This window comes from Hyperolius riggenbachi, chromosome 3 (assembly GCF_040937935.1).
Source record: "Hyperolius riggenbachi isolate aHypRig1 chromosome 3, aHypRig1.pri, whole genome shotgun sequence".
Taxonomy (NCBI): domain Eukaryota; kingdom Metazoa; phylum Chordata; class Amphibia; order Anura; family Hyperoliidae; genus Hyperolius; species Hyperolius riggenbachi.
The window spans coordinates 45,295,025-45,319,921 of NC_090648.1; the positions used below are offsets into that span (position 1 = coordinate 45,295,025).

Below are 24,897 nucleotides of genomic sequence, written 5' to 3' on the forward strand. Positions count from 1 at the left end.
GACATTGTGTTTCCTGTACTCAGATCAACTCCCATTTCTGGATAATAAAACTAAATTACCTTCTTTACTTTATAACGCATTCGTTCATTTGTACTTTGGAGCTGACTATCTCTCTCCAAGTGGATTTATTATTAACTACTCAGTTGACCAAGTGCCGAAGCTGTACTTGTCTCCAGTATCCTGGCTTTTTACCAGCAAGTAGAAGGAATGTCACCTGGGGTGACTTTTGGCTGTTCATGTGAAGTCCTTGCTTCTCTCATTCTCCCCAGATCGTAGGACCATCTCACACTGCACCATCATGACCGAATCATCCATAGAGTTTGTACCTGCCGCAGCTGAGGACTATGACGAGGTTATGTCCTTCTCAGGTGGAATCTATAATGGAACAGACTACCTTCCCTTTCGATACCATGCCTGGCTAAAGGACCATCGAAGACACATGTTTCTGGCCAAGAGTGAAGGGAAGATTGTGAGTATGGATTGGAAATGTGTAATCCGTAATAGTGAATAGCCTTTTACACTGCTGATCTGAAAGGGTGTCTAAACTCTCCTCTAAAAGAAAAAAGGTTCTTAACCTTATCAGACAAGGAATCTCCCCGTAGGTCAACATACCTCCAAACTTTTTGAGATGAGAAAAAGGGACACCTAAGCCACGCCCCTGCCACACTCCTGGCCACACCCTCACCACGCCTCTAGTCACGCATACCATAAAGATTTCATAAGAAACATATGTTGTTTTATAATTCAAACCACACTGTTTTTTTTCTATCCTGGTTCATTTTCCTTCATATTTACATTTTAAAATTAGTAATATATCAATTCAAAGGTTGGGAATAACGTTTAGAGTAAATCAAACACATTTTTAGTATAGAAATATATATATTTACATAGCGAGAGGGACAAAGTCCTGAGAGAGGGACAAATAAGGGGGAAAGAGGGACAGAGGAACAGGGCTCCCAAAAAGGGACTGTCCCTCCGAAAAAAGGGACAGTTGGGAGCTATGGGTCAACTCCCAACCTCAGGTATCATCTAGAGAGGGAAGTGAGCGGAGGAGGTAACAGGGGAGTGGGTGTGGCCACAAATAGGTGAAGACATGTGACAAATATAATATCAAAGTTCTGATGCTCTTTGTAACAACTCATAAATATCAAGGTCTCCCTCCCCCATCCTCAGATTTTGTGTCACAGTTTTCTAATACTAACCCTGATAGTGTGTCTCAGCTAACCAAATCTCCCAGCTATTACTATTTTATTATCTTTGATTCATAAGGTGCCAACATATTCTGTGGCAGTGTACAAAGTAAGAATGACAAACATGGGGTACGTAATGATACAGACAATGATATACATCAAATATGGACACTGGTACAAAATACAGAACTGGAGATTACAGTGACAGATGTAACCTGATGAATAAAATGTATAACAGGGTCCAAGCTATGAAATGAGTAACAAACTCCAAGACACAAAAGGGAGAGAGAGCCCTGCCCTTGCAAGATGTAGAGTTCGGTGAATGACGTTCTGATAATGCGGTATTTCTGCAGAAATCCAATTTCTGAGTTCCAATTGGAAATTTCATTTCGGCGGGAATCCAATGTTCAATGAGTCTTTTTTTTTTGGTCATTTTTTGCATTCTCTGATTGGCCAGATACTTCCGAGTTGACTCTGCATTTTCTGATTGGTCCAATGCTTCCGACCAACTTTTGTGATTGGGCTAAAACCGCCTTGCGGTAATGCAGTATTTCTGCAGCAATCCGATTTCTGAGCTACAATCAGAAATGTAATTTAGGCAGGAATCGGAATGAGTATCCCTAGTGGCCACTTGTATTGGCTAGTAAACACTGACACTCGCCTGTGATACCATAATTACTTACTATACAGCTTTGACTGCTCATTTATATTGGGGCTGCATTACACCACATCCTGTACCTGATACTTGTCATTTGTCAATGCAACCAGAAAACACACCTTAGGTAAGGTTACATAGTTACATAGTTATTTGGGTTGAAAAAAGACATACGTCCATCGTCCATCCCCACCCTTTAGATTGTAAGCCTTGGCAGGGCCTCCCCCTCCCTTAGTGTGTTCTTCTTAATTTTACTACCCCGACAATTACACCCTTCTCATGAACTAACTCGGGCTTGTTTTGCCGGGTCTCTGTAAACCGCATTTTATAACCCTGATTGTATGTATAACCTTGTGCTATGTTGTATAACCTGGTTGCAATGTATGTGTTATAAACTGTTCTAATCACCTTTTTCCGGCACCAGCAACTCATCAGCAAGAGTTGCACATACGACTCATCACAGCAAGCAGGAGATAGACTTTCTCAGGCTTCTTCAATATTCACGTTATTTATTCAGAAAACAGAAATACAGATAGATACAGTTAATCAAATCCTAGCCACGCCAATCTTCATGTTGCGTTACAAGCTTCTTGATTAAACTTCCTGCTGAAGTCAATCAGGTACCTTCTTTCTAACCTACGTTACACTAGACTACCTATGTACAGCATACATTAAATCAGATTACATATAGAATGAAATTACTTAGAAGTCCCAGTCAGCATTGAGAGCTAGTGTGAAAGTAAGAAGCAGAGTGAGCTCCCATCGCTCACTCGGGGTTTAATACCGACTAGGAAAGAGTTAAATATGACATCATCTTCGCCATCCCCTAGATCAGACTATTGGTGGACCCCCTCGTGGTGTCATCATACACACCTACTCGAATAATATTCAATGAGGCCTTTGACATACATACAAGAATTTGGTGTTTGGTAAATATGGCTGATGTTTACTGTTCTAGTGGTGTACATGCACAGGTCAGGGAGACCTGTGGCCTTGTCCATAGAACAGCTTCTTGGTATGTTCTAGTTCTGACAGAACTGAAGATTTTCTCTCAAAGAGAAAATCCCCTTAAAGGGCAGGTCTGCTCCCCAAGCCTTTTTGACTAACTCAGTCCAAATAACTGAGGCCTACTTAAATTTTAACAGTATGTATCCCTATTTATTGTCCAGCGCTGCGTAATATGTTGGCGCTTTATAAATACAATAAATAATAATAATAATCGAGTTCAACCAGAGAACAACACCAGCCTGCTCCCTCACATATCGCTTTTGATCTAGAGGAAGGCGAAAAACCCTTACAAGGCATGGTTCAATTCGCCCCAAAAGGGAAAAAATTCCTTCCTGACTCCAGATGGCAATCAGATAAAATTCCTGGATCAACACCACTGAGCATTACCTAGTAATTATAGCCATGGATGTCTTTCAACGCAAGGAAAGCATCTAAGCCCCCTTTAAATGCAGGTATAGAATTTGACATAACTACTTCCTGTGGCAATGCATTCCACATCTTAATCACTCTTAGGCCTCGTTCACATCATACACGCTTCCGTGCGGATATGGAAGCGTGTATGATGTGCTGAAACGCAGGAACGACAGAAGGGCATAGACTGCCCTTCTACCGTTCACATCTACTGCACTGAGCAGCTGTACGATGCGCTGGGAAGTGCTTGGGTACTGCTGAATGCATTTTGCCCGGAAGCGCAGAGCTGATCCCATCACTGTCAATGGATGGGATCAGCAGAGCAGCGGGCAGCGCAGCAGATGGCGTGCGATCCGATGTGCTGCGTTCGGATCGCACGGCCATCTACGTTGGTAGATGTGAACGAGGCCTTACTGTAAAGAACCCTTTCCTAAATAAATGGCTTAAACGTTTTTCCTCCATGCGCAGATCATGTCCTCTAGTCCTTTGAGAAGGCCTAGGGACAAAAAGCTCATCCGCCAAGCTATTATATTGCCCTCTGATGTATTTATACATGTTAATTAGATCCCCTCTAAGGTGTCTTTTCTCTAGACTAAATAAACCCAGTTTATCTAACCTTTCTTGGTAAGTGAGACCAACATTTATTGTTCATCAGTAACAAACAATGTGGCAACTTAAATTATACCAGAGCCCAACTCCCCCCCCCCCCCCGTTCTCTCTGTTCCCGCATGCTACCTAAATGCCCTTCCAGCAGTTTTTTCTGGGTCACCTTAGTCGGGCACTACTGCGCAGGTGCTGGTCGGGGCTGTGCATGTCCTACAGTGGCAAATGGGTGGAAGCACTCTGCGCATGTGTATGACATCATGTGCAGGATGTAGTGTCATACGCATGCACAGATTGCTCCCAGCCATGGGCGCGCGTTGTAGATCATGCTCAGCCCGGCCGGTGCTTGCGCAGTAGTGCCCAGAAGAGCTTGCCTGAGGGACATTTAGATAGGACGTGGTGGTACAAAGGAGAACGGGGGGGAGCAGTGGGCATCAGGACAGGTAACAGTATATGCCTGCTCTCCCCCGCTTCTCTAGGTTATTTGGGCTCTCATATCCTTTAACTGGTTACAAAATCATGCACCATCCTCATTTGCAGTAACAGTAAGTATAAGGACAAAACTTATAAAAAGACAACATTTTTGCAGGCACCAAAATGGGCTCAGGAGCAGTGACCCACTCTCTGCTATACCACTCACTATGTATCAGGGACCATACCAACCAACCAACCATAAACCTCACAAACTGCATCACCAGGACTCTTAGTCAATATTGCCTATGGACCATTATTAAGGGCTCTGCCCACTTAACTGCCAGAGACTTTGTTAAAAATATCCACCACCATTGCCAAGTACATTTCCAGGGACGTTGCCCACTGTGCCACCAAAAACGTTACCACTGTCAATAAGTGCATTATATGGAATAGTATATAAAAAAAATCAGTATTGGGGACACTGTCCACTACGTCATCAAATCAATGATGTTTGAAAAGTCAGTGTGCATCATTTAGGTAAGGAGCAATCACTGTGAGGGAACCACGGTAGCCTGTGTGACAAGATAAGACCAGGGGCCAAATGGTGCAGTATCGTTTGGATATGGGAATAGATCAAAAAGAAAAAGAGTACTTATACTCACAAAGGTGGGTTGCAGAACCCACTGTATGTTGTCTACTGTCCCCGCTCGGTATCTCAGGTCCTGCCTTGGATCCTTACTGGCTGTGGATAACATCATACCAGTGGGATGACTACCTCCAGAGGAGGTGTGGTAAGCAATGATGGGGGTGGAGGCGCCAAAAATATAAAATATAATTGTCAGATTATATGTAAATAATAAGACTATAACAATTAGGTATCCTACCTCTCCAGATGACACAACCCAGACAAAAAAAGGTTTTAGATCAGGTCAGATTTATTCAAGCACGTTTAAAGGGACTCCGAGCAGTGCAGAAACTATGGAAAGATGCATATCATTTAAAGCTCTCTTTCTCCTCTTTCCAATGATATATAAACCACCACCCTACGTCTTTTAGTTTTCGCTATTTTCGCGATTGAAATTGCCGCGGCCGCGATTTCGATCGCAAAAATAGAGAAAACTAAAAGGCGTAGGGCAACGATTTAGGTGTCGTCAGAAAGAGGAGAAAGAGAGCTTTAAAATGATATCCATCAAGCCATAGTTATAATGTATTACACAGGACGACACTTTCCCCAGTGTCAGCAGCTCCATTCTGCTGAATGCAGCTGCTGACTTTGACAAAAAGTCGCCCTGTGTAATACAATATAACTATGGAAAGATGGATATCATTTTAAAGCTCTCTTTCTCCTCTTTCTGACGACACCTAAATCGTTGCCCTACGCCTTTTAGTTTTCTCTATTTTCGCGATCGAAATCGCGGCCGCGGCAATTTCAATCGCGAAAATAGCGAAAACTAGAAGGCGTAGGGTGGCGGTTTATATATCATTGGAAAGAGGAGAAAGAGAGCTTTAAAATGATGTGCATCTTTCCATAGTTTCTGCACTGCTCGGAGTCCCTTTAAAACAGACAACGGGTTTCACCCGGCACCCTGGTCTAAAACTGAACTTCTGCAGGCACTCATATTGACCTGAGGAAGCGGGCAGAGACCTGTGAAACGCGTTATCTGTATTAAATGTACTTGAATAAATCTGACCTGATCTAAAATCCTTTTTGGTCTGGGTTGTGTCCTCTGGAGAAATAGGATACCTAATTGTTATAGGCTTTACTATTTACTATTATCTACATGCAATCTAACAATCATATTTTGGGTGCCTCCACCCCTCATCAATGTCCATCATTTCTCACTTGTATATATATATATATATATATATATATATATTTGTATGCAAGATGTATATTTATACAAACTATTTGCCTTATTCTCTTTTCTTGCATTTTTACTTTTACTTTTTGGACTACTTTGTCAAAAATACATAAATAAAAGACATAAATAAAAATGAAAATGTGAAAATTTAAACCACATGTTGTGGACACCTTAAGAGCATTGTGGTGTACACTGATGTGACAAGGTGACTGGGCCAACATTTTCTGTAACTCACTGTTGAACATCTCCTCTACAGGTGGCTTTTGAGTCCTTCGTGTTGGTTGATGATGGAGAGACGGCAGTGGCGAAAGCTCTTCGCGTGGCTCCCTGGATGAGAGGACGAGGTATAGCTGGTCTAATTCAGAAATTCTGCTTAGATGTCCTTCGTTCTGACCATCAGAGTGTGAAAAGGGTCCGTCTGACTCGTACAGAGAATCCTCCTCCGAACCTGCTGAAGAAGTACAAAGTAGTCCACTCCAAGGTCCTCTACATTATCTGACATTATCTGTTTTCTGTCTCTAAAGCCTGCTGCATACTTTCAATTTTTTGACCAATTTTACCACCTCCATGTTTTATGAAGGCCAACAGATTTTGAGTATTATGAACAGCTCACGTTTTCCCATTATTTAAGAAGGGCAAAAAAACAGAAATTATAGACCTGTAAGCTTAACATCAGTTGTATGCAAACTATTTGAGGGGTAACTAAGAGATACTATACATGACTTCATAGTAGAAAATAATCTTATTTCTCAGCATCTACATGGGTTTATTAACCACTTGATGACCCACCCTTTACCCCCCCTTAAGGACCAGCGCTGTTTTTAGCGATCTGTGCTGGGTGGGCTCTACAGCCCCCAGCACAGATCAGGGTGCAGGCAGAGAGATCAGCTTGCCCCCCTTTTTTCCCCCCTATGGGGATGATGTGCAGGGGGGGTCTGATCTCTTCTGCCTGCGTGTGGCTGGCGGGGGGGGGCACCTCAAAGCCCCCCTCCGCGGCGAAATTCCCCCCTCCCTCTCCTACCTGCTCCCCCCCGGAGATCGGGGCTGCACAGGACGCTATCCGTCCTGTGCAGCCAGTGACAGGACGTCCCCTGTCACATGGCGGCGATCCCCGGCCGCTGATTGGCCGGGGATCGCCGATCTGCCTTACGGCGCTGCTGCGCAGCAGCGCCGTACAAATGTAAACAAAGCGGATTATTTCCGCTTGTGTTTACATTTAGCCTGCGAGCCGCCATCGGCGGCCCGCAGGCTATTCACGGAGCCCCCCGCCGTGATTTGACAGGAAGCAGCCGCTCGCGTGAGCGGCTGCTTCCTGATTAATCAGCCTGCAGCTGGCGACGCAGTACTGCGTCGCTGGTCCTGCAGCTGCCACTTTGCCGACACACAGTATAAGCGTGCGGTCGGCAAGTAGTTAAAGACAGGTCCTGTTTGACTAACATGCTCAGCTTTCATGAGGTAGTGAACGCTAATGTGGATATTAGGAATGCTGTAAATGTGATATACTTGGACTTTGCAAAGGCCTTCGACACTGTTCCACACAAAAGTCTGGTGCAAACGTTGAGGATGCAAGGACTGGGGAAGAGTCTGTGTGCATGGATAGGGAACTGGCTAATGGACAGAAAGCAAAGAGTTGTAGTCAATGGATTATACTCAAAATGGGTGACTGTAAGCAGTGGGGTCCCACAGGGGTCTGTACTGGGTCCAGTGCTCTTCAATTTATTTATTAATGACCTAGTAGATGCAGTAGTAAGCAATGTTGCTATTTTTGCAGATAACATAAAATTGTGCAGAATCATCAACTCACAGGAAGAAAGGGACATACTGCAACAGGATCTGGATAGGTTGGCTATATGGGCACATAAATGGCAGATGAAATTCAATGTTGAAAAATGTAAAGTCATGCATTTTGGTCGTACCAATGGTCTGGCACCATACAAAATAAATGGGATACAGTTGGGGACATCAAACTTGGAGAAGGACTTAGGAGTACTCATCGACAACAAACCATTTGCTTAACATTTAAGTTTAGTAATACTCACAAAACAAGGTTACCACTTAGGCCACCACTGTAATTGCAGGTGGGAAGAACTAGCCTGGCCCCACTTAGGATTAAGAAGTCGCTCTCTGTAGATAGTAAGAAAATGAGGGTTTTTGCCCTTCCACCAAGGGTGGACTAGTACAACATATAAGTGAACAGAGGTGCCAAAATAATAAAATATAAAATTTTTAAAACATGGATGTGGTGGTGGTGGACTCTTACCAAAGAGACACGACAGTAGAAACGTATTAATGTTTAACATAAACTTTATTTCTACACTCCTCAGTTTTTGCAATGCGTTTTGCAAGTGTGACCCCGCTTCATCAGGCAGTCAGATAGGAGTATACAGCAAGTGCCGTCCAGGTCTTTGCCAGGCGCTTGGCACAGACCTGGACGGCATTTACTGTATACACCTATCTGACCGCCTGATGAAGTGTGTCACACCTGCGAAACACGTTGCAAATATTGTGGAGTGTATGCATACATTTTCTGTTATACGTTAACACGTTTCTACTGTCATGTCCTTTGGAGTGGGTAAGAGTCCACCACTGCCCCTTCCATGTTTTAAAAATTGTTTTGATATTTTATTCTTTTGGCGGCTCTGTTCACTCGTATATTTTTTTGCAATGGATTTGTTTTAAATAAGGCGATTGTCATTGAGTATTGCCCCAGTAACGCCCCATGCTGCAACCCGGAAACAACTAAGCCAATTCATCCCCACCCTTCCATTGCGCTATCTTGCTGTAGCATTGCCAATCAACAGTATGTGGGAGGAAGGTTAGAGTCTGTCCACTAAGCAGTGAATGAAGAGAGTTTGGATTGATCCATTTGACACATCTTTTCCCAAAGGTGACTATGAGAGATCAAGGTGTACAATGACTCAGTGGTGGTTAGCCTCAAAAAAGCTTACAGAATCCTAATCATTCTGTAAGATTTGCACTTTAAAGGGGTTCTTCCGCGAATGAGGAAAAAAATAAAAAGTGGTTTATGCATAAACTATTCAACATCCTTTTAAAATAGTGTAAAAAGTTTTTTTTTTAAAATGAACGGTTTCGTTAATATAACATGTATTGTAAATAGTGACGGATGAAGGACTGGGAGGCTAATCCATTTGTTAGGGGTGTTTTTTTTTCTTTCTTTTACAACCATAACTGCTGCCTACATAGTTTTCAGTGGTATAACCCACTTCTAGCAGGAATCACTGTTATAGCCCTAACTGGCTGACCTCTGCTGAGCTGCTGAATATGTGTTTACATTGTTGCTAGGCAACCAGACCCCGTGCAGAGACTCGTTTTGTGAAAAGAGTCATAAGCTGAAGGGAGAATCAGTCCCATCTACACCATATGATTGTTTGTCAGATTCGATTCAATTTGATTCGATTAATTGATTTGATTTGATTCAATCCGGCATGTCCGATTCAAGATTCGATTCAATTTGATTCAAATTGAATCGAATCATGAATCGGACATGTCAGATTGAATCAAATCATATCAATGAATCGAAATCAAATTGAATCGAATCTGACAAAGAATCATATGGTGTGGATGGGACTGATTCTCCCTGCAGCTTATGACTCTTCAGAAACGAGTCTCTGCACCCGGGGTCTGGCTGCCTAGCAACAATGTAAACACATATTCAGCAGCTCAGCGCAGCTCAGCGCAGCTCAGCTATTAGGGTTATAACGGTGATTCCTGCTAGAAGTGGGTTATACCACTGAAAACTATGTAGGCAGCAGTTATGGTTGTGAAAAGAAAGTAAATAAAAAAAACACCCCTAACAAATGGATTAGCCTCCCAGCCGTCATCCGTCACTATTTATAATACATGTTATATTGATGAAACCATTCATTTCTTTAACAAACTTTTTACACTATTTTACAAGGATGTTTAATAGTTTATGCATAAACCACTTTTTATTTTTATCCTCATTCGTGAAAGAACCAGGGTTGCTCATAAACTACGCCAGCGCGAATCCACACATCGTAGTATGCAACTATGCATCGTAGTTCGTAGGCGAAGTTTAAGAACTACACGTACGCATTTCCGCGTAGTCGTAGTCCCGCTATGCGAAGCTTCGCCCGCTACGCGTAGTTGACGTATGTATTGCGAAGTCAACTACGCGTGCGGTAACTGCATTTATATGGGTCATTGCGCATGCGCAGAAATATTATTGCCCTTTATACGCATACTATTCCGCATTGAATGGTTGAATGTACGCTTATATTAGTTTGTGTATGCGGATAGTTAGCAGATTATTGCGGAAATGTTTCCGCATAAGGGCATAAGCGGTTGCATCAACTGCGCTACGCAATACGTGAAGCTTGCGTATTTTAATGCGTAGTCTACGATATGCTAACGTAGCGAAGTGGCTGATTTCGGAGCCGTAGATTGCGAAGCGTATTTGCGTAAAAATACGCATAGTTCCAGCGTAGCGAAGTTAGCTGACTACGACCATCCCTGGAAAGAACCCCTTTAAGGGGATTGTGTAAGTATAAGGAAGGTTTTTTCGGGCTGAAGCCTCCTTAGTGTTAGGTTGAAGGGTGAGAAGGTATGTAGACTGACTATGAGATGTGTTTATTGTTTTGCAAACTAGTGTTCTGACTGATGATATATTCTCATGTGTTTAATGTCTTTTTTTTCACCAGGCAATAGTTTCTGTCGCTATTCCCTCTGACCAGCTTGAGGAAACCATGAAGCTGTTTGAGGTTCGTGTGGGCAATACGGGAGTATTAACTAGTTACACTGTTCTGGAGCCTAGTGAGGTGCTAAAACTCTTTGGTGGGACAAAAACAGCAAGAGAGCTGCTTCCTGGCGGGCTCCTGGTCCAAGGCTGGCTTCCTCTTACCACCCAAAGGTCCAACTTGGAGATGCTTTTTGAAAGGAGGATTTTCTGGATCTATTCCCAAGGACATAGCACAAATGTACCTTTGTCATCTCCAACGACCGACCTTGCTGGGTTCCTCAGCCTTGGGACTCCACCTTACCCAATCCCATATGCAGATGGCACATACCGCTTTGATATTGATATGTTTGGAATTGACCCAATGTGTGCCAAGACCCATGTCCTACAGCAGCTTAAGCTGTGTATGCAGAACCTGCCTGCAGGGGCTGGATTGATCTGCATTATGTATGCAGAGGAGAGTCTTCGCAATGAACTGAGCCACCTTTGTGAAGGACTAACACCTTTCAGTCTAGCAAAGGATCAGATGGTCCTAGAAATGGAGATTTAATTCCCTTGCATGCCAATCTGACGATGGGATAGTTGATAAGACCAGCTATGGAAAATTGAGTTGACGTGAGAAGAATATGGAAGCTGACAGATTTATTTCCTATTAAGCAATGCCAGTTGCCTGGCAGCCCTGCTGATGCTCTACCTCTATACTTTTATCCATAGACCCAAAACAAACCTGCAGATCAGGTGCTCAGTCTCAGGGATGGTCATTCGGATTCTGCAGAGTTAAAATTTTGGCATTTTTAATCAGAATTCGGAAAACGGGAAACAAAAAATGTAAATCCGTGGAATTTCTGGGGAAATCCAATTTACCACAACTTAGCCCAACTTTAGGCCAATCACAGAACTCGGAAGCATTGGACCAATCAGAGAATGCAGAATTTTTCTGCAACAAATCAGATCACTGTGGTAATTTTAGACCGATCACATGACTGATCTTCAGTTTTTCCAATTTCCTTTTTCCAATTTCCATTTTTTTTCTTTAATTCATTTTTTTTGCATTCTTTGATGCAAAAAATGAAGTTAAAAAAAAAAAACAAAAACAGAAATTGGAAAACGGAAATTGGAAAAACTGAAGCAACTGCCTCTCTGATGCAAAAATGACTAGTAAAATACTCCTCGAAAATCTGAAAAACAGAAAATCAGAAATTGGGAAATCAGAAACACAGAAATCGGACAAAATGGAAATTGGCATTGGTGAAAATCGGAATTTCCTTTGGATTTGGAAATGGGCATTTCCAGCCAACCCTACTCAGTCTGCCTGAAATCTGACAAGATTAGCTGCATGCTTGTTTCAGGTGTGTGATTCAGACACTACTGCAGCCAAAGAGATCAGGAGGCCAGCCAGGCAATTGGAAATAAATATGGCAGCCTCCATATACCTCTCACTTCAGCTGTCCTTTAATTCCTTTACTACTAGAAATGGATGAAGTTATTTTTCTCTAGTTGTGTTAATATACAAATATTAAACAATATGTTGATTGAAAACTTATCAGTAGGCAGCAAGCTTCGTGTCTTGGCTACTGGCTGCCTGGTTTAAATTGTCCTTCAAAGCTCAGTGGAAGGATAAACACTGTATAAGTAAGACTTAATTCGCATAGGTGTGCATCTACCACTAATGGTCCATATCCACCTGAAGAATATTTGTGCCAACAAATGATCATTTTGCATGACATCTCAGCACATCGTTTATTAAAAGTACGTTAAGGGCAAAAGATGTCCAACATTGGACGTTGAATTGAATAATCGTCATGATGTCGGATCACTGAACAAGTAATCGTTCAGACACCCATTGACACCCGTGACAGTTTCCAGGATTGCTCATTCGCGCTGATCTTTCGTTTTCACAGCAATGTTTGCAGACGGATTGGGGAATGATCGGTCATTGCTTTACCCTGATCCATCTAAACGTGGGTAGCTGGCATTACAGATGTAAGACCATTTGCTGATACACTGGGCGTGGCATGTTGGGGGTTGGGAATAGGAACACAGAGTGGGAGCGATAGTTGCCATGGCCAGTCATCAGTTTAATTAGCAATATGCTAACCTCATTAGGAACCAGCAACTCCGATGAGCTACCGTCTGGTAGCCAATGGAACTCCGTGTGATACAGCACTAAAACCGAGCAGGCAAAAAGGGGAAAAGTCAATTTAGTAGCACCACTATTGGCACTTAACTGAGCAGTTAGTTACTAACAACTACATTTACCAGTTCATCATCATAATCATTGCTTTGTGTTTGGGGATTAGTATACTTAGTTTAAAATTGTATCATATAAGACCAGGCATTGAGCACCACTGCTACTTGTCTGTATAATATAGCCTTATAGTTGACCTGCAGAGCTTATTCTACTACACTGCAATAAAACTTTGTGTTGCAATTGTAAAATAAATAAACCACGGAAGAATACATACTTTTGTTGCCACAAATGTTAGTGTCATCACTGTAAAAAAAAAAAAGTACTAACTTAATTTGCAGCCATCCAGTTATTAAGGTTGTCTGTCATTTATTTTGTGTCTCCTTTACAAATGTGTGCTTTTTCCACATTCTCATTACATGGGCATTTTTATGCGCATAAAAAAAAGCTTTCTACCACATGCTACACTTGTTCTTCAAACTGAAAAAAATGCGAAATCACACACAAACACGCACATCCACATAAAAAATGTGCACATGTTCAAAAAAACGTAATAGTGATGGGTGCAAAATCACATGTGAATCATTCTGTTCTAGTGGAAATTTACCCTTTTACGTTATTGGAGTTAGGCTGGCCACCTATCCCCACAGTAACTTTGCCAAATCTGGGCTTGCTGCATTGGAGAACAAGTATATTGGTGTCCTACCAAATACCAGTGGACAAGAGCCAGCTAATGTTGCTTTATGAAAGGGGTGGGAACAAACAGAGGCATCTCTGTCACCAGGCAACTATACATTTTGGCCTGAAGCGCCGTGGGTGGGCGTGGGCGCTCTTTCGCAGCACTGTGTGTGTTTTCTTTTTTTCCATTATCAGTTCGGCGCCGGGCCGGCTGAGACAGGTAGCTCAGCCTGTGCCCAGTGCCACCTACTGGTCCGCCCCCTCCCTCTCCCTTCAAAGGGAGCAGCCGCACATTAGTTAGTTTATATGTGTGGTGCTGCCGCCTACTGGTCCGCCCCCTCTCCCTCCCTGTGCAGAGTGAGCTGCTGCACGCTAGTTTGTTTATACGTGTGGCGCCGCCCCTAACTCCGCCCCCCACCTTTCACACGTGCTTGAAGGCACCGTGTGATGCACCAGGGACCAGTGCTTCCGCCGGCTGGCTACACTGCACACATACTATCTGCAGAGGCTCTTGATAATTTTTTATATGCCCCCCCCTGGCTGGCCCTGAGTCCCCCATCACCCCCCCCCCCCCCCGGCCTGCCCGCCTATAACACTTGGCACTGGCCACATACGATTACTTCCTACTGAACGCTGGCCACATTACGTGGCCAGCGTTCCATATTACAGCGTGGCCATATTACATTAAGCTAATCATTGCCGCATTACTTTTACCGTATGGTGAAATATTGCTGCGTTACGATTATTTGATGGTGAAACATTGCTGCGTTGCGATTATTTTCATCAAGGAGGGGGGGCACCACACGTTTTCTCGCCTGGAGTGACAAAATGGCCAGAGACGCCTATGGGAACAAAGGTCAATGAATGCTGCTTTTGGGGAAGAGGTATGTTAATTATTTTTTTGTGCTCATGGCTGGGCAAATGCTAATGAGCTGATTACGATTACTTGAAATTTTGCGTACATTTTTGCAATGTTGTCCATACGTAATTATAATTTTTAAATGTAATTGATTTCAGGTAATCATTGGTACTTTTGTGTAATTTTCGCACAATTTATTTCCGACTTTTGCGGTGAATAACAAAGCCCCCATATATGCTATTGCTACATACTGTGTGTAAGGGAGAATAGTGGGTACAAATCAGTAGTAGTTTTTGAGAAAATCAATTTTAAAAATGCAAAAGAAAAATGGTTTAAAAACCATGCTATTAGTGAGAGGAAGGGAGAGATTGCTGGAGAAATAGGGAAAGCGTTCGCTTACCTGTTAGCTTGCTCCTCTCTGAATTTTGTTGCTGAAAGCACCCCACAAAAGCTCTTTTAGAGCAGGGGAGCCCTAGGCATAGGCAGTACAGGCCATTGCCTGGAGTGCCATTGGTCCTGGGGGTGCCATGTTGCTGGGTTAAGCCACGCCCCCTTGATGAAGCCACACACCCTGGCTAAGCCACACCCCCACGAGTGTTTTATTACTTGCTTCTGCTGCATCTGCTTAGCATAAGTTGCAGGCAGCTGCCATTGTGTCCCTCTGTGCCTTGTACATCCTTCCCCCCCCCTTTGTACCTCCTTCTGTCCCTTTTGTCCCTCCGTCTGTCTCCTTGTGCCTCCTTCAGTCCCTTGTGCCATGTCTGACCCCCTGTTTGTCCTTCTGTCTCCCTTTGTGCCTCCTTCTGTTTCCATGTGCCTCCTTCAGTCCCCCTGTGCCATCTCTGGCTCCTTCTGTCCCCCTGTGCCTCCATATGTCCCCTTGTGCCTTTCTTTGCCCCCCTGTGTTGCCTCTGCCCCCCTGTTTCTCCTTCAGTCACACTCTGCCTCCTTCTGTCCTCATGTGCCTCATTCTGTCTCCCTTTGTGCCTCATTCTGTCTCCATGTACCTCTGCAGTCCTTATGTGCCCCTTTGTGCCTTCTTCTGTATCCATGTGGCTCTGTCTCTCCCCCTCTGCCTCCTTCTGTCTCCCTGTGCCTTCTTACACCCCCCTCTGCCTTCTTCTGTCACTCTTTTGTGACTCCTTCTGTCTCTGTTTGTGCATCCTTCTGTTCCCCTTTGTGCCTCTTTCTGGCCCCTTTGTGCTTTTTTCTGTCCCCCATCATTCCTTCTACTGCCCCCTTTGTGTCTCCTTCTGTCCTTTGTGTGCCTCCTTCAGTCCCCTTGTTCCCCCTTCTTTCCTCCTGTGCCTCCTTTTTCCCCCCTTTGTGCCTCAATCTGTCCCCATTGTGCCTTCTTTTGCCCTCCTTTGTGCATCCTTCTGCCCCCCTTTGTGCCTTCTTCTGTCCCCCTGTGTGCCTCCTTCTTGCCCCCTGTGCCTCCTTCTGTCCTTTTTTGTGCCTCATTCTGGCCCTCATGCCTTCTTCTGTCCCCCTATACCAACCACTGCCCCTCTGTGTACCTCCTTCTGTCCTCCTGTGCCTCCTTCTGTCCTCCTTTGTGTGTCATTCTGTCCCCCATTGTGCCTCCTTTTGTCGCCCAGTGTGCCTCCTTCTGTCCCCTTGTGCCTCCTTCTGTCCTCCTTTGTGACTTCTTCTGACCCTCATGCCTACTTCTGTCCCGCTGTGCCTCCCTATGTCACCCTGTGTGCCTTATTCAGTACCCCTGTGCCTCCTTTATTTTCTGGTGAAACGCTGGTGCATAACAATTATTTTTTTTATGAAACACTGCTGCATTCCTATTATTTTTTTACATGGGGGGGGGGGGGCGCCACGGGGGGTGGGGGGAGTTACGTAGTTGCCACCACGTGGGGGGGAGGCGCCACAGGCTTTCTTGCTTGGAGTGACAAAATGGCTAGAGGCGCCCCTGTTTGAGACCTTATATTCTTCTGTGTTTTTTTGTGTGTGTGTGACACAGACAGGCATAGATACAGCCCTGTCGCAGCTGGGCCTAGTTGCTGTACGGTGCCAGGCCCAGCACAATCTGTATTACCATTGCATAGCTTTTCACTGTATTTGTGATTTAACTTACTAAAGCATAGCTGTCTTTGTGGGTGACACTGCATAGATAGAGCCCACAGACAGTTGCCAGGCCAGCTGGGATTTGTAGTCCCACCACTGGCAGTACACTGTATAACCATATCATTGTATATCTTTTCACGGTATTTGTGATTTAACTTACTAAAGCATCCACCCTCCAACAAGGGATCCACCCTCCAACAACGCCCTGACCTGCAGTTAACCGGCTACCTGGTCTTAAGTGCAGATATAGACACTGCGAGCAGCAATGAACCCATGGACAATTGGGTGCGTGACCTGTGGCCAGAGCTGTCACAATTTGCCATTGAACTTCTGTCTTGCCCTGCCGCAAGCGTCTTGTCAGAAAGGACCTTCAGTGCAGCTGGAGGCATTGTCACTGAGAAGAGAAGTCGCCTAGGTCAAAAAAGTGTTCAGTACCTCACCTTTATTTTATCAAAATGAATGAGGCATGGATCCCAGAGGGCTACTGCCTGCCAGAAGACTAAGTCAGTCACCATACAGCATCTCTGCCTGCACGCCGCTGCTGTCTGCCCGAAGACTAAGTCAGTCATCACACAGCATCTCTGCCTGCACGCCGCGTGACTGCCTTCTCCGCCACCAACAACAGGGTCCTGGACTCCAGATGGATTCCTGAATTTTTAAGGCCAACTGTGAGAAAACGCGGAAAAGCCGCCGCCAATACTCAAGGTGAGGCGGCTGATTCCGCGTTCAACATGGCAGCTGGCGCGCAGGCGGAGTGCGGAGAAACCGCCGCATGCTCTGACATTAGGGCGGCGGATTCCGCGTCCAATGCGGCAAGTTGCACGCATAGGCCTGTGCCTCTTAGTAATGCGGGATGCGGAGAAAACGCCGCACACACGGACAGCGGTGCGGCGGATTCCACATCTAATACAGCAGGAACATTACAACACATGACTGGTGTGGCTGGGACTGATAGTCCACATTGGTTTAGGAGGAATCACGCGCGCACAGAGAGGCAGGGCCTTTATAGCAGTTAGAAGGGGGTCAGCTGACCAAGCCGGTCAGCTGACAATTTCAGCTACCTTCATTGGTCCAGCACTTAGGGGAGGCGCTGGAGAGCGCTTGTGTATATATACTGCGTGCTGGTCATTCCTCTGGTGTCTGGCGTCGCGATCACTACGTGGTAGCACTCAGACCTTGTCAGTATCTGTGTTATTTAGACCAGTTTCCAAGGTGTTGATGGCCAAGGATCTCACACCTTAGTCTAGGAAATCTGTTATTATTTGTATTATTCTCTAGTTCAGTTTCCAAGGTGTTGATGGCCAAGGAACTCACACCTTAGTCTAGGAATTCAGCAAAAATCTATTAACCCTTCGCACACTCACATGCAAATGTTCAAACAATTGCATTCACAGATTCACTCATCCAGGCACAACTGTTATCCCTACAGCTAAATTAAAAGCCAGGGTTTTAGTTCACAGAAGAATGCATTCTTATGCTTAATCACCTATACTGCGCAGAAGTACCCAGGTAAACATAGGTGTCCTAACTCTGGCCCTGTAACATGCATAGTGCAGACATGCAAACACATTCATTGCATCAAACCTATCAATGGATTAGGAGCACACATCCTAACTTCCTCTCCTGGGAAAGACAGTGCATCTTACCAATCGCACAAGGGAGCTAATGTTATGTGTCCATGTGCACCATGCGCATACACCAGCATAAGCTGTCTGCATGCTGACAAACATACAGGGGAAGGGGGGAGTGCACCGAATTGGACCCTAGCCACAGGGGTCAATGATAAGAATAAACATACAAATATCCAGGCACATCGCCTCTAGTTAGGACATTAAATAAATTATTAGGGAAAGGGAGGTGCTGAAGGGGGTGTGGCTAGAAAACAGCAAAAATTCTTATGCTTAATCACCTATACTGCGCAGAAGTACCCAGGTAGTTAGGACACCTATGTTTACCTGGGTACTTCTGCGCAGTATAGGTGATTAAGCATAAGAATGCATTCTTCTGTGAACTAAAACCCTGGCTTTTAATTTAGCTGTAGGGATAACAGTTGTGCCTGGATGAGTGAATCTGTGAATGCAATTGTTTGAACATTTGCATGTGAGTGTGCGAAGGGTTAATAGATTTTTGCTGTTTTCTAGCCACACCCCCTTCAGCACCTCCCTTTCCCTAATAATTTATTTAATGTCCTAACTAGAGGCGATGTGCCTGGATATTTGTATGTTTAGTCTAGGAATTCAGTATCATCTGTATTATTTGTCATATTCTAGACTAGTTCCTGGAGTGTGAGAATCTTGGAGTTCACACTCAAGCTTAGGCATTGTTGATTATTTGTTATGACTTTCGGCTCTCCTGACCATTCTTCTGATCTCTGATTTTGTACTTTGTCATTCTGTTACCGAACTCGGCTAGTCTCTGGAATCTGCATCTGTCTCCTGTCTCTGTACTGTATCTGTCCGTGTGGTTACGACCTGGCCTGTCCGACCTCGAGAACTATATCTCCTGTTAAGAGATAGTTCACAGATCTGTTAGTGACACTGCCCATTGGTGTCACTCACGTTCTGTCCTTCCCTCTGTCTTAGCCTGGCTTCGCCCCTTGGGGAGCATCAGACCTGTGGAAGGAATCTGATCCATATCAGTAGCGCTTACTGTCTAGCACCCATCTTACGGGTGCTTTCCTCAAAGTATTACTGTTGCACCAAACACTCTCATATCTCAGGTGTCCAGAGGTTAGAAGATATATCTGATTATCGGTGATACTGCAGATCATCAATAATCGGGTATATTCTGCATTCTCGGTGATACTGCAGATCACCGGTAATCAGTCCCTCTCTGTGTTACACCGATCGTTACAGAACACCAGACCTAAAATGCAAATGGACGCACACACTGACCGTCTGGGCGCACTTACCACTTCGGTGGATTCTATCAACCGTGTGCTGGGTAATCACAAAGCTATGATTGACGCTTTGTCCGATCCAACATTTGGTTCCGGGTTGAAGGAGGAAGTGTGGTAGTTACGTAACCGCGATTTGGAACGCAGCCTGAGGCGCATGTTAAGTAGTAACAGGAGGCAAGTGCTCCTTTCATCAGGCAAAAGGTTTAACGGACTGTCAACGGATCAATTAAATCTGTGAACGCCTCCCACAAGTCTCAGTGGTCACCTTGGGATGATGTTAGAGCTGTGTTAATGGATGAATTCATGTAAAATAGACATGCAGGTGTAACTAAAAGGCACAGTTTCTTATAGAAAGTAATTCAGTTTTACAAGTAATTTAATTTTTGTGTTGGGGAGTCGCCCTAGTGGGCATCCACATTGTGGAAGATGGGCATACAGAGATTAATAATAGTAAAAGATTCCAGTTGGTGGGGAGAAAAATAAAATCACTGGAAGGTCAGTTCTTCCTTTGAGGGTGTGAGAAAACGCGGAAAAGCCGCCGCGTGTGTCAAGAGCAAGGCGGCTGACTCCGCGTCCAGCGCGCGGTTTGCACGCATAGACACGCGTCTGGTAGTATGGTGGAATGCGGAAAGGCCGCCGCATGTCCTGACAGCAAAGCGGCCGTTTGCATGCAGCGGCGTGCGCTTGGTGTGGCTGGGTCTGTTAGTGCACATAGGCAGATGGAAGAGCTACACGCGCGCGGGCCTGAACTCAGGACCTTTATACCAGCAGGGAAAGTGTCAGCTGATCAGGAAGGTCAGCTGATTCCTGCAGGACTCATGATTGGCTGAGTGGCTCGGGTGGGCGGCAGAGTCCAGCTACTATATATTCTGCTGCTTGTCAGTTGCTGGTTGTCTGTCATTGCAAACACTTTGTGGAAGCATTCAGACCATAGTCAGATCCTTACAGTGTGTTTGAACCGAGAGGACTTGGGAATTCACACTGAGCCAGATTACCTTGTACTGTTATTTGTTAGACCAGTTCCAGGGTGTTGAGATCAAGGCCCTCACACCCCAGACTAGGAATACTGTGTATCTTCTGTGTATTCTCTAGCATAGTTCCAGGGTGTTGAGATCAAGGCCCTCACACCCAAGACTGGGGAACTGTATTGTCTTTGTGTTATATTCCAGACTAGTTCCAGGGTGTTGATGATCACGGAACTCACACCCAAGGCTAGGGAATTGTATTATCATTTATGTTATACTCCAGACTAGTTCCAGGGTGTTGATGATCACGGAACTCACACCCAAGACTAGGGAATTGTATTATCATTTATGTTATACTCTAGACTAGTTCCAGGGTCAAAAAAAACATTAAAGGGTAAACTGGAGGAGGAGTACACTCCAAAGAACACAACGTATTAACTAGGTTATAAACATATACATTTTATTATTGAATTCCATCGTTTTAAAAGGAAATAAATTCCAGGGTGTTGATGATCATGGAACTCACACCCAAGACTAGGGAATTGTATTATCATTTATGTTATGCTCCAGACTAGTTCCAGGGTGTTGTGACTACGGACCTCACACCCCAGACTAGGATTGTGCTATTACTGTGTTACGTTAGCCCAGTTCAGGGCAAAACCTTGCATATTAGCAACAGGGCTTCCTGCAACCCAGCCTCGGTCCCTCGTCCAGGGGTCCACAGGCTGCAGGAATATCACCCACCGTTAGGGGTGAATTCCTCAGGAGTATTAGGCCGCCAGCTCCTCTGGTGGTCTCCACTCAGAGTTGTTACTGTTACACCAAACACTCTCACACACATAGGTGTCCAGAGGTTAGCAATATATCAGATTATCGGTGATACTGCAGATCATCAATAATCGGGTATATATCTGCATTCTTGGTGATACTGCAGATCACCAATAATCAGATTCTCTCTGCGTGCTGACACCAATCGTTACAGAATGACAGACCGAACCCAAATGGATGCACTGTATAGCCATGTTGAAGTCCTGACCACCGCGGTAAACCAACTTTCCGCGGCAGTTTTGAACCAACAGACCCAGATATGTCAGATATTTGGGGCTATTCAGGAACTTCAATCAGCTATGAACTCAGTGCGATCTCCTCTAGTTACGGACATCCGTATGTCCGTGCCTGAAAAATTTTCTGGCGACAGATCTGACTTTCGGAACTTTAGAAATAGAGTGTTATCATACTTTGAGTTAAGGCCTAACTTGTCTGGAACCGAGGCACAGAGAATTACATTTATTAAGACTCTGTTGTCAGGGGATTCCCAGACCTGGGCATATGGTCTTCCTATTGGGCATCAGGCCCTGACCTCGGTCGATGAATTTTTTAAGGCTATGGCTATGATTTACGATGACCCGGACATCGCCTGGACTTCTGAACGGAAGCTCAAGCTTCTACGTCAGGGCAAAGGTCCGGTAGAGAATTATGCTGCGGAGTTCAGGAGGTGGGCAGTCTCGGCTAGATGGGACGCATTCGCTCTCCTGGACGGTTTTTTGGCTGGATTGTCAGATACCATTCATGAGGTAATGATAGGTCATCCTGAGCCTGAATCATTGGATGAGGCAATCTCTTTGGCCATACAGATAGATCGCCGGTTGCGCCACCAGAGACAGGTTCGTGGTAGAGTGGCCAGAAGGTCTATCTTACACGATTCTTCTCGGTCTCCCCTCACTCCCAGGCGAACCTATGCAAATTGGATACACAAGGTTGAGTCTGGGGGAAAAGAGTCGCAAGAGCCCAAAGAAGAACGTTTTACATGGGTCCACTAGCCACAAGTAAGTTCAGTATTGCATTTTTCAGTTGTATTCAGGGTTCCTTTTAAGAGCAGTGTGATGTATGGGTGGGATAAAGTGAATGGGCCACCATTTTCTGTAACTTGCTGTTAAACATCTCTTCTACAGGTGGCTGTTGAGTCCTTAATGTTGGTGGATGATGGAGAGATGGCAGTCGCGAAAGCTCTTCGTGTGGCTCCCTCGATGAGAGGACGAGGTGTAGCTGGTCTAATTCAGAAATTCTGCTTAGACGTCCTTCGTTTCGAACATCAAAGTGTGAAAAGAGTCCGTCTGACTCATACAGAGAATCCCCCTCTGAATATGCTGAGGAAGTACAAAGTGGTCCACTCCAAGGTCCTCTACATTATCTGACCTTCAGCACTGTCTGTCTCTAATGCTAGATACACACCATTCAATTTCCTGGTAGATTAACAGGTCGAAACTATTTCCGACATGTCTGATCAGCTCCCGATCAATAGCTCCCGGGAGCTAATTGGACATGTCGGAAATAATGGTTTCAGCCTTTTGATCTGCCTGGAAATGAGTGGTATGTATCTAGCATAAGAGTGTAGACATATCCAATTTTGATTGGACAATGACTGGCCAATGTTACCACTTCCATGTAATATGAAAGCTTACCTACATAATCTGTTCATAGTATTTACCCCACCTTCTTACTGTATTATTGTGCTGTAGCCACACCAATCAAGAGTATGTGGGAGGAGGGGTAGTAGCTGAACAGTGATTCCTCTGTCCAGTAAGTAGTGAATGTAGAGGTGATTAGCCTATGTTTCACACCAGAGATGACCATAAGAGTTCAGGCCACTGCAATGACCTGGTGGCGGTTAGCCTCAAAAAAGCCAACAAAGCCTCAATCAGAAGGCACACTACAACACTATTAGAACTTAGGGGGACTGTGTAAATATAAGCACAGTTTTTGGGGTTGAAGCCCTCCTAAAGAGATAGGTCGATGGATGGGAGGTGTGTGTATGTGGGTGGGGGCAAAAATTATGTAGACAGACTTTGAGATGTGTTGTATTGCAAACCAATATTCTGACTTGATATATTCTCATGTGCTCAATGTCTTTCCTTCACCAGGCAATAGTATCTGTTGTTATTTCTTCTGACCAGCTTGAGGAAGCCATAAAGCTGTTGAAGGTCCGTGTGGACAATATGGGAGCATTGACTAGTTACACTGTTCTAGAGCCTAGTGAGGTGCTTAAACTCTTTGATGGGACAAAGACAGCAAGAGAGCTGCTCCCTGGCGGGCTCCTGGTCCAAGGCTGGCTTCCTCTTACCACCCAGAGGTCCAACTTGGAGATGCTTTTTGAAAGAAGAATTGTTTGGATCTATTCCCAAGCTCATAGCACAAATGCACCTTTGTCATCTCCATCAACCAATCCTGCTGGGTTCCTCAGCCTTGGTAATATACCCAAGGCTGAGGAAGCGGCTTACGCCGAGAAACGCGTTGTCATAGTGCTGTTCGCAATTAATAAATTAAATTATATTTTATCCTATTTGATTAAGTACATTTTATTTTATTAAGAGAAACCTACTCTTATTCTTTATCTTCTTTAATTTAAAGACTTATTTAGCACTCCAATTGGGCACCTCCAACATCCAAATTCACCTATTATATCCTACTCAGTAGGATTTTTTTCTTTCTCTCTCTTCAGGAGAGTCGAAAAAATATTTTTTCATTTTGGAGTTGCGACCGAGGATCTACAAGAAAAGGCCGAGTGGAGACGGTACTTCTCCACTTGCACATACGAGTGGTTGCCTCTTTGGAGCAATTCACCTTTGTGAGTATAATTATACTAGCACTTTTTACTGTGTCTCAACCAAGAAGGTATTACACCAGATCGGGCCCCCGGTGGCCAGGTGTTTGTTTGCTTGTTTCTTGCCAGTTCCGAACTCATCTCAGTGAGTTTATCAGTTAAGTGGTTATTTATATGAAAAACCTATAATAAAGCACCATGGCTATTTTATTCCACTAAAGTAAGGTTTTGTGTGTGTATTTATTTATTATGGTATAGAGTGTTATACGTTGTTCCCTCCCAGTGCTGCCTTTATTCCCTTGCTAGAGGAGCTCACGGGGACCTCAGTCACACAAATAGGGTTTGATTCAATATAGAAAATAAAGTAACCTCCTGTTACTCTTGTTTTTTCCACAGCGTGCCTTAAATTTAATGGGCTGCACGCTACGCACGTTACTGGCCGCGTAATCACAAGAGTTCACGCTATGCAGCATAGCTAGCGCTAGCAACTTATGCCGCCTCCCTGCAAATAAGGAGCCCTCCTCTCGGGCCCTTCGGGTCCAATCACTGTAAAGGACATGATCCCCACACTCTGATTGGCTGCCTGTCACTTGATAATCCATATTTGTGAATAGCTTTCTTCAGTGCTGAACAGAAATGGTATCTACAGTAAAATTTATTCTAATAAAATAAGAAACAAAAAACAGTTCTAAACCTTATCAACCAAAGCATGTTTTCCTTGGTCATCCCTCAACATCTGGTGTCACCTAGGAGGAAACAAGTGAGTGG

The 24,897-nt window shown here is 44.5% G+C and overlaps 2 protein-coding genes across 2 annotated transcripts; both read left to right on the top strand.

The window, feature by feature from the left end:
• Nucleotides 1–298: 298 nt before the first annotated feature.
• LOC137560946 (probable N-acetyltransferase 16) lies at nucleotides 299–11,491 on the top strand. Its single transcript, XM_068272134.1, has 3 exons — nucleotides 299–469; nucleotides 6,400–6,624; nucleotides 10,826–11,491. The coding sequence occupies exons 1-3, from the start codon at nucleotides 299–301 to the stop codon at nucleotides 11,408–11,410; spliced, it is 981 nt and encodes a 326-aa protein (XP_068128235.1). The 3' UTR covers nucleotides 11,411–11,491.
• A 3,095-nt stretch (nucleotides 11,492–14,586) lies between these two features.
• LOC137562075 (probable N-acetyltransferase 16) lies at nucleotides 14,587–23,896 on the top strand. Its single transcript, XM_068273413.1, has 4 exons — nucleotides 14,587–14,610; nucleotides 16,830–16,949; nucleotides 22,481–22,705; nucleotides 23,450–23,896. Exons 1-4 carry the CDS (start codon nucleotides 14,587–14,589, stop codon nucleotides 23,894–23,896), a joined length of 816 nt encoding a protein of 271 aa, XP_068129514.1.
• The last annotated feature ends 1,001 nt before the right edge of the window (nucleotides 23,897–24,897 follow it).

Coding starts and splice junctions, on each gene's coding strand:
- LOC137560946 (XM_068272134.1), top strand. CDS start 299: ATGACCGAATCATCCATAGAGTTTGTACCTGCCGCAGCTGAGGACTAT. Junction 470..6,399: donor CCAAGAGTGAAGGGAAGATT/GTGAGTATGGAT, acceptor TCTCCTCTACAG/GTGGCTTTTGAGTCCTTCGT. Junction 6,625..10,825: donor ACAAAGTAGTCCACTCCAAG/GTCCTCTACATT, acceptor TTTTTTCACCAG/GCAATAGTTTCTGTCGCTAT.
- LOC137562075 (XM_068273413.1), top strand. CDS start 14,587: ATGAATGCTGCTTTTGGGGAAGAG. Junction 16,950..22,480: donor ATGAACCCATGGACAATTGG/GTGCGTGACCTG, acceptor TCTCTTCTACAG/GTGGCTGTTGAGTCCTTAAT. Junction 22,706..23,449: donor ACAAAGTGGTCCACTCCAAG/GTCCTCTACATT, acceptor TTCCTTCACCAG/GCAATAGTATCTGTTGTTAT.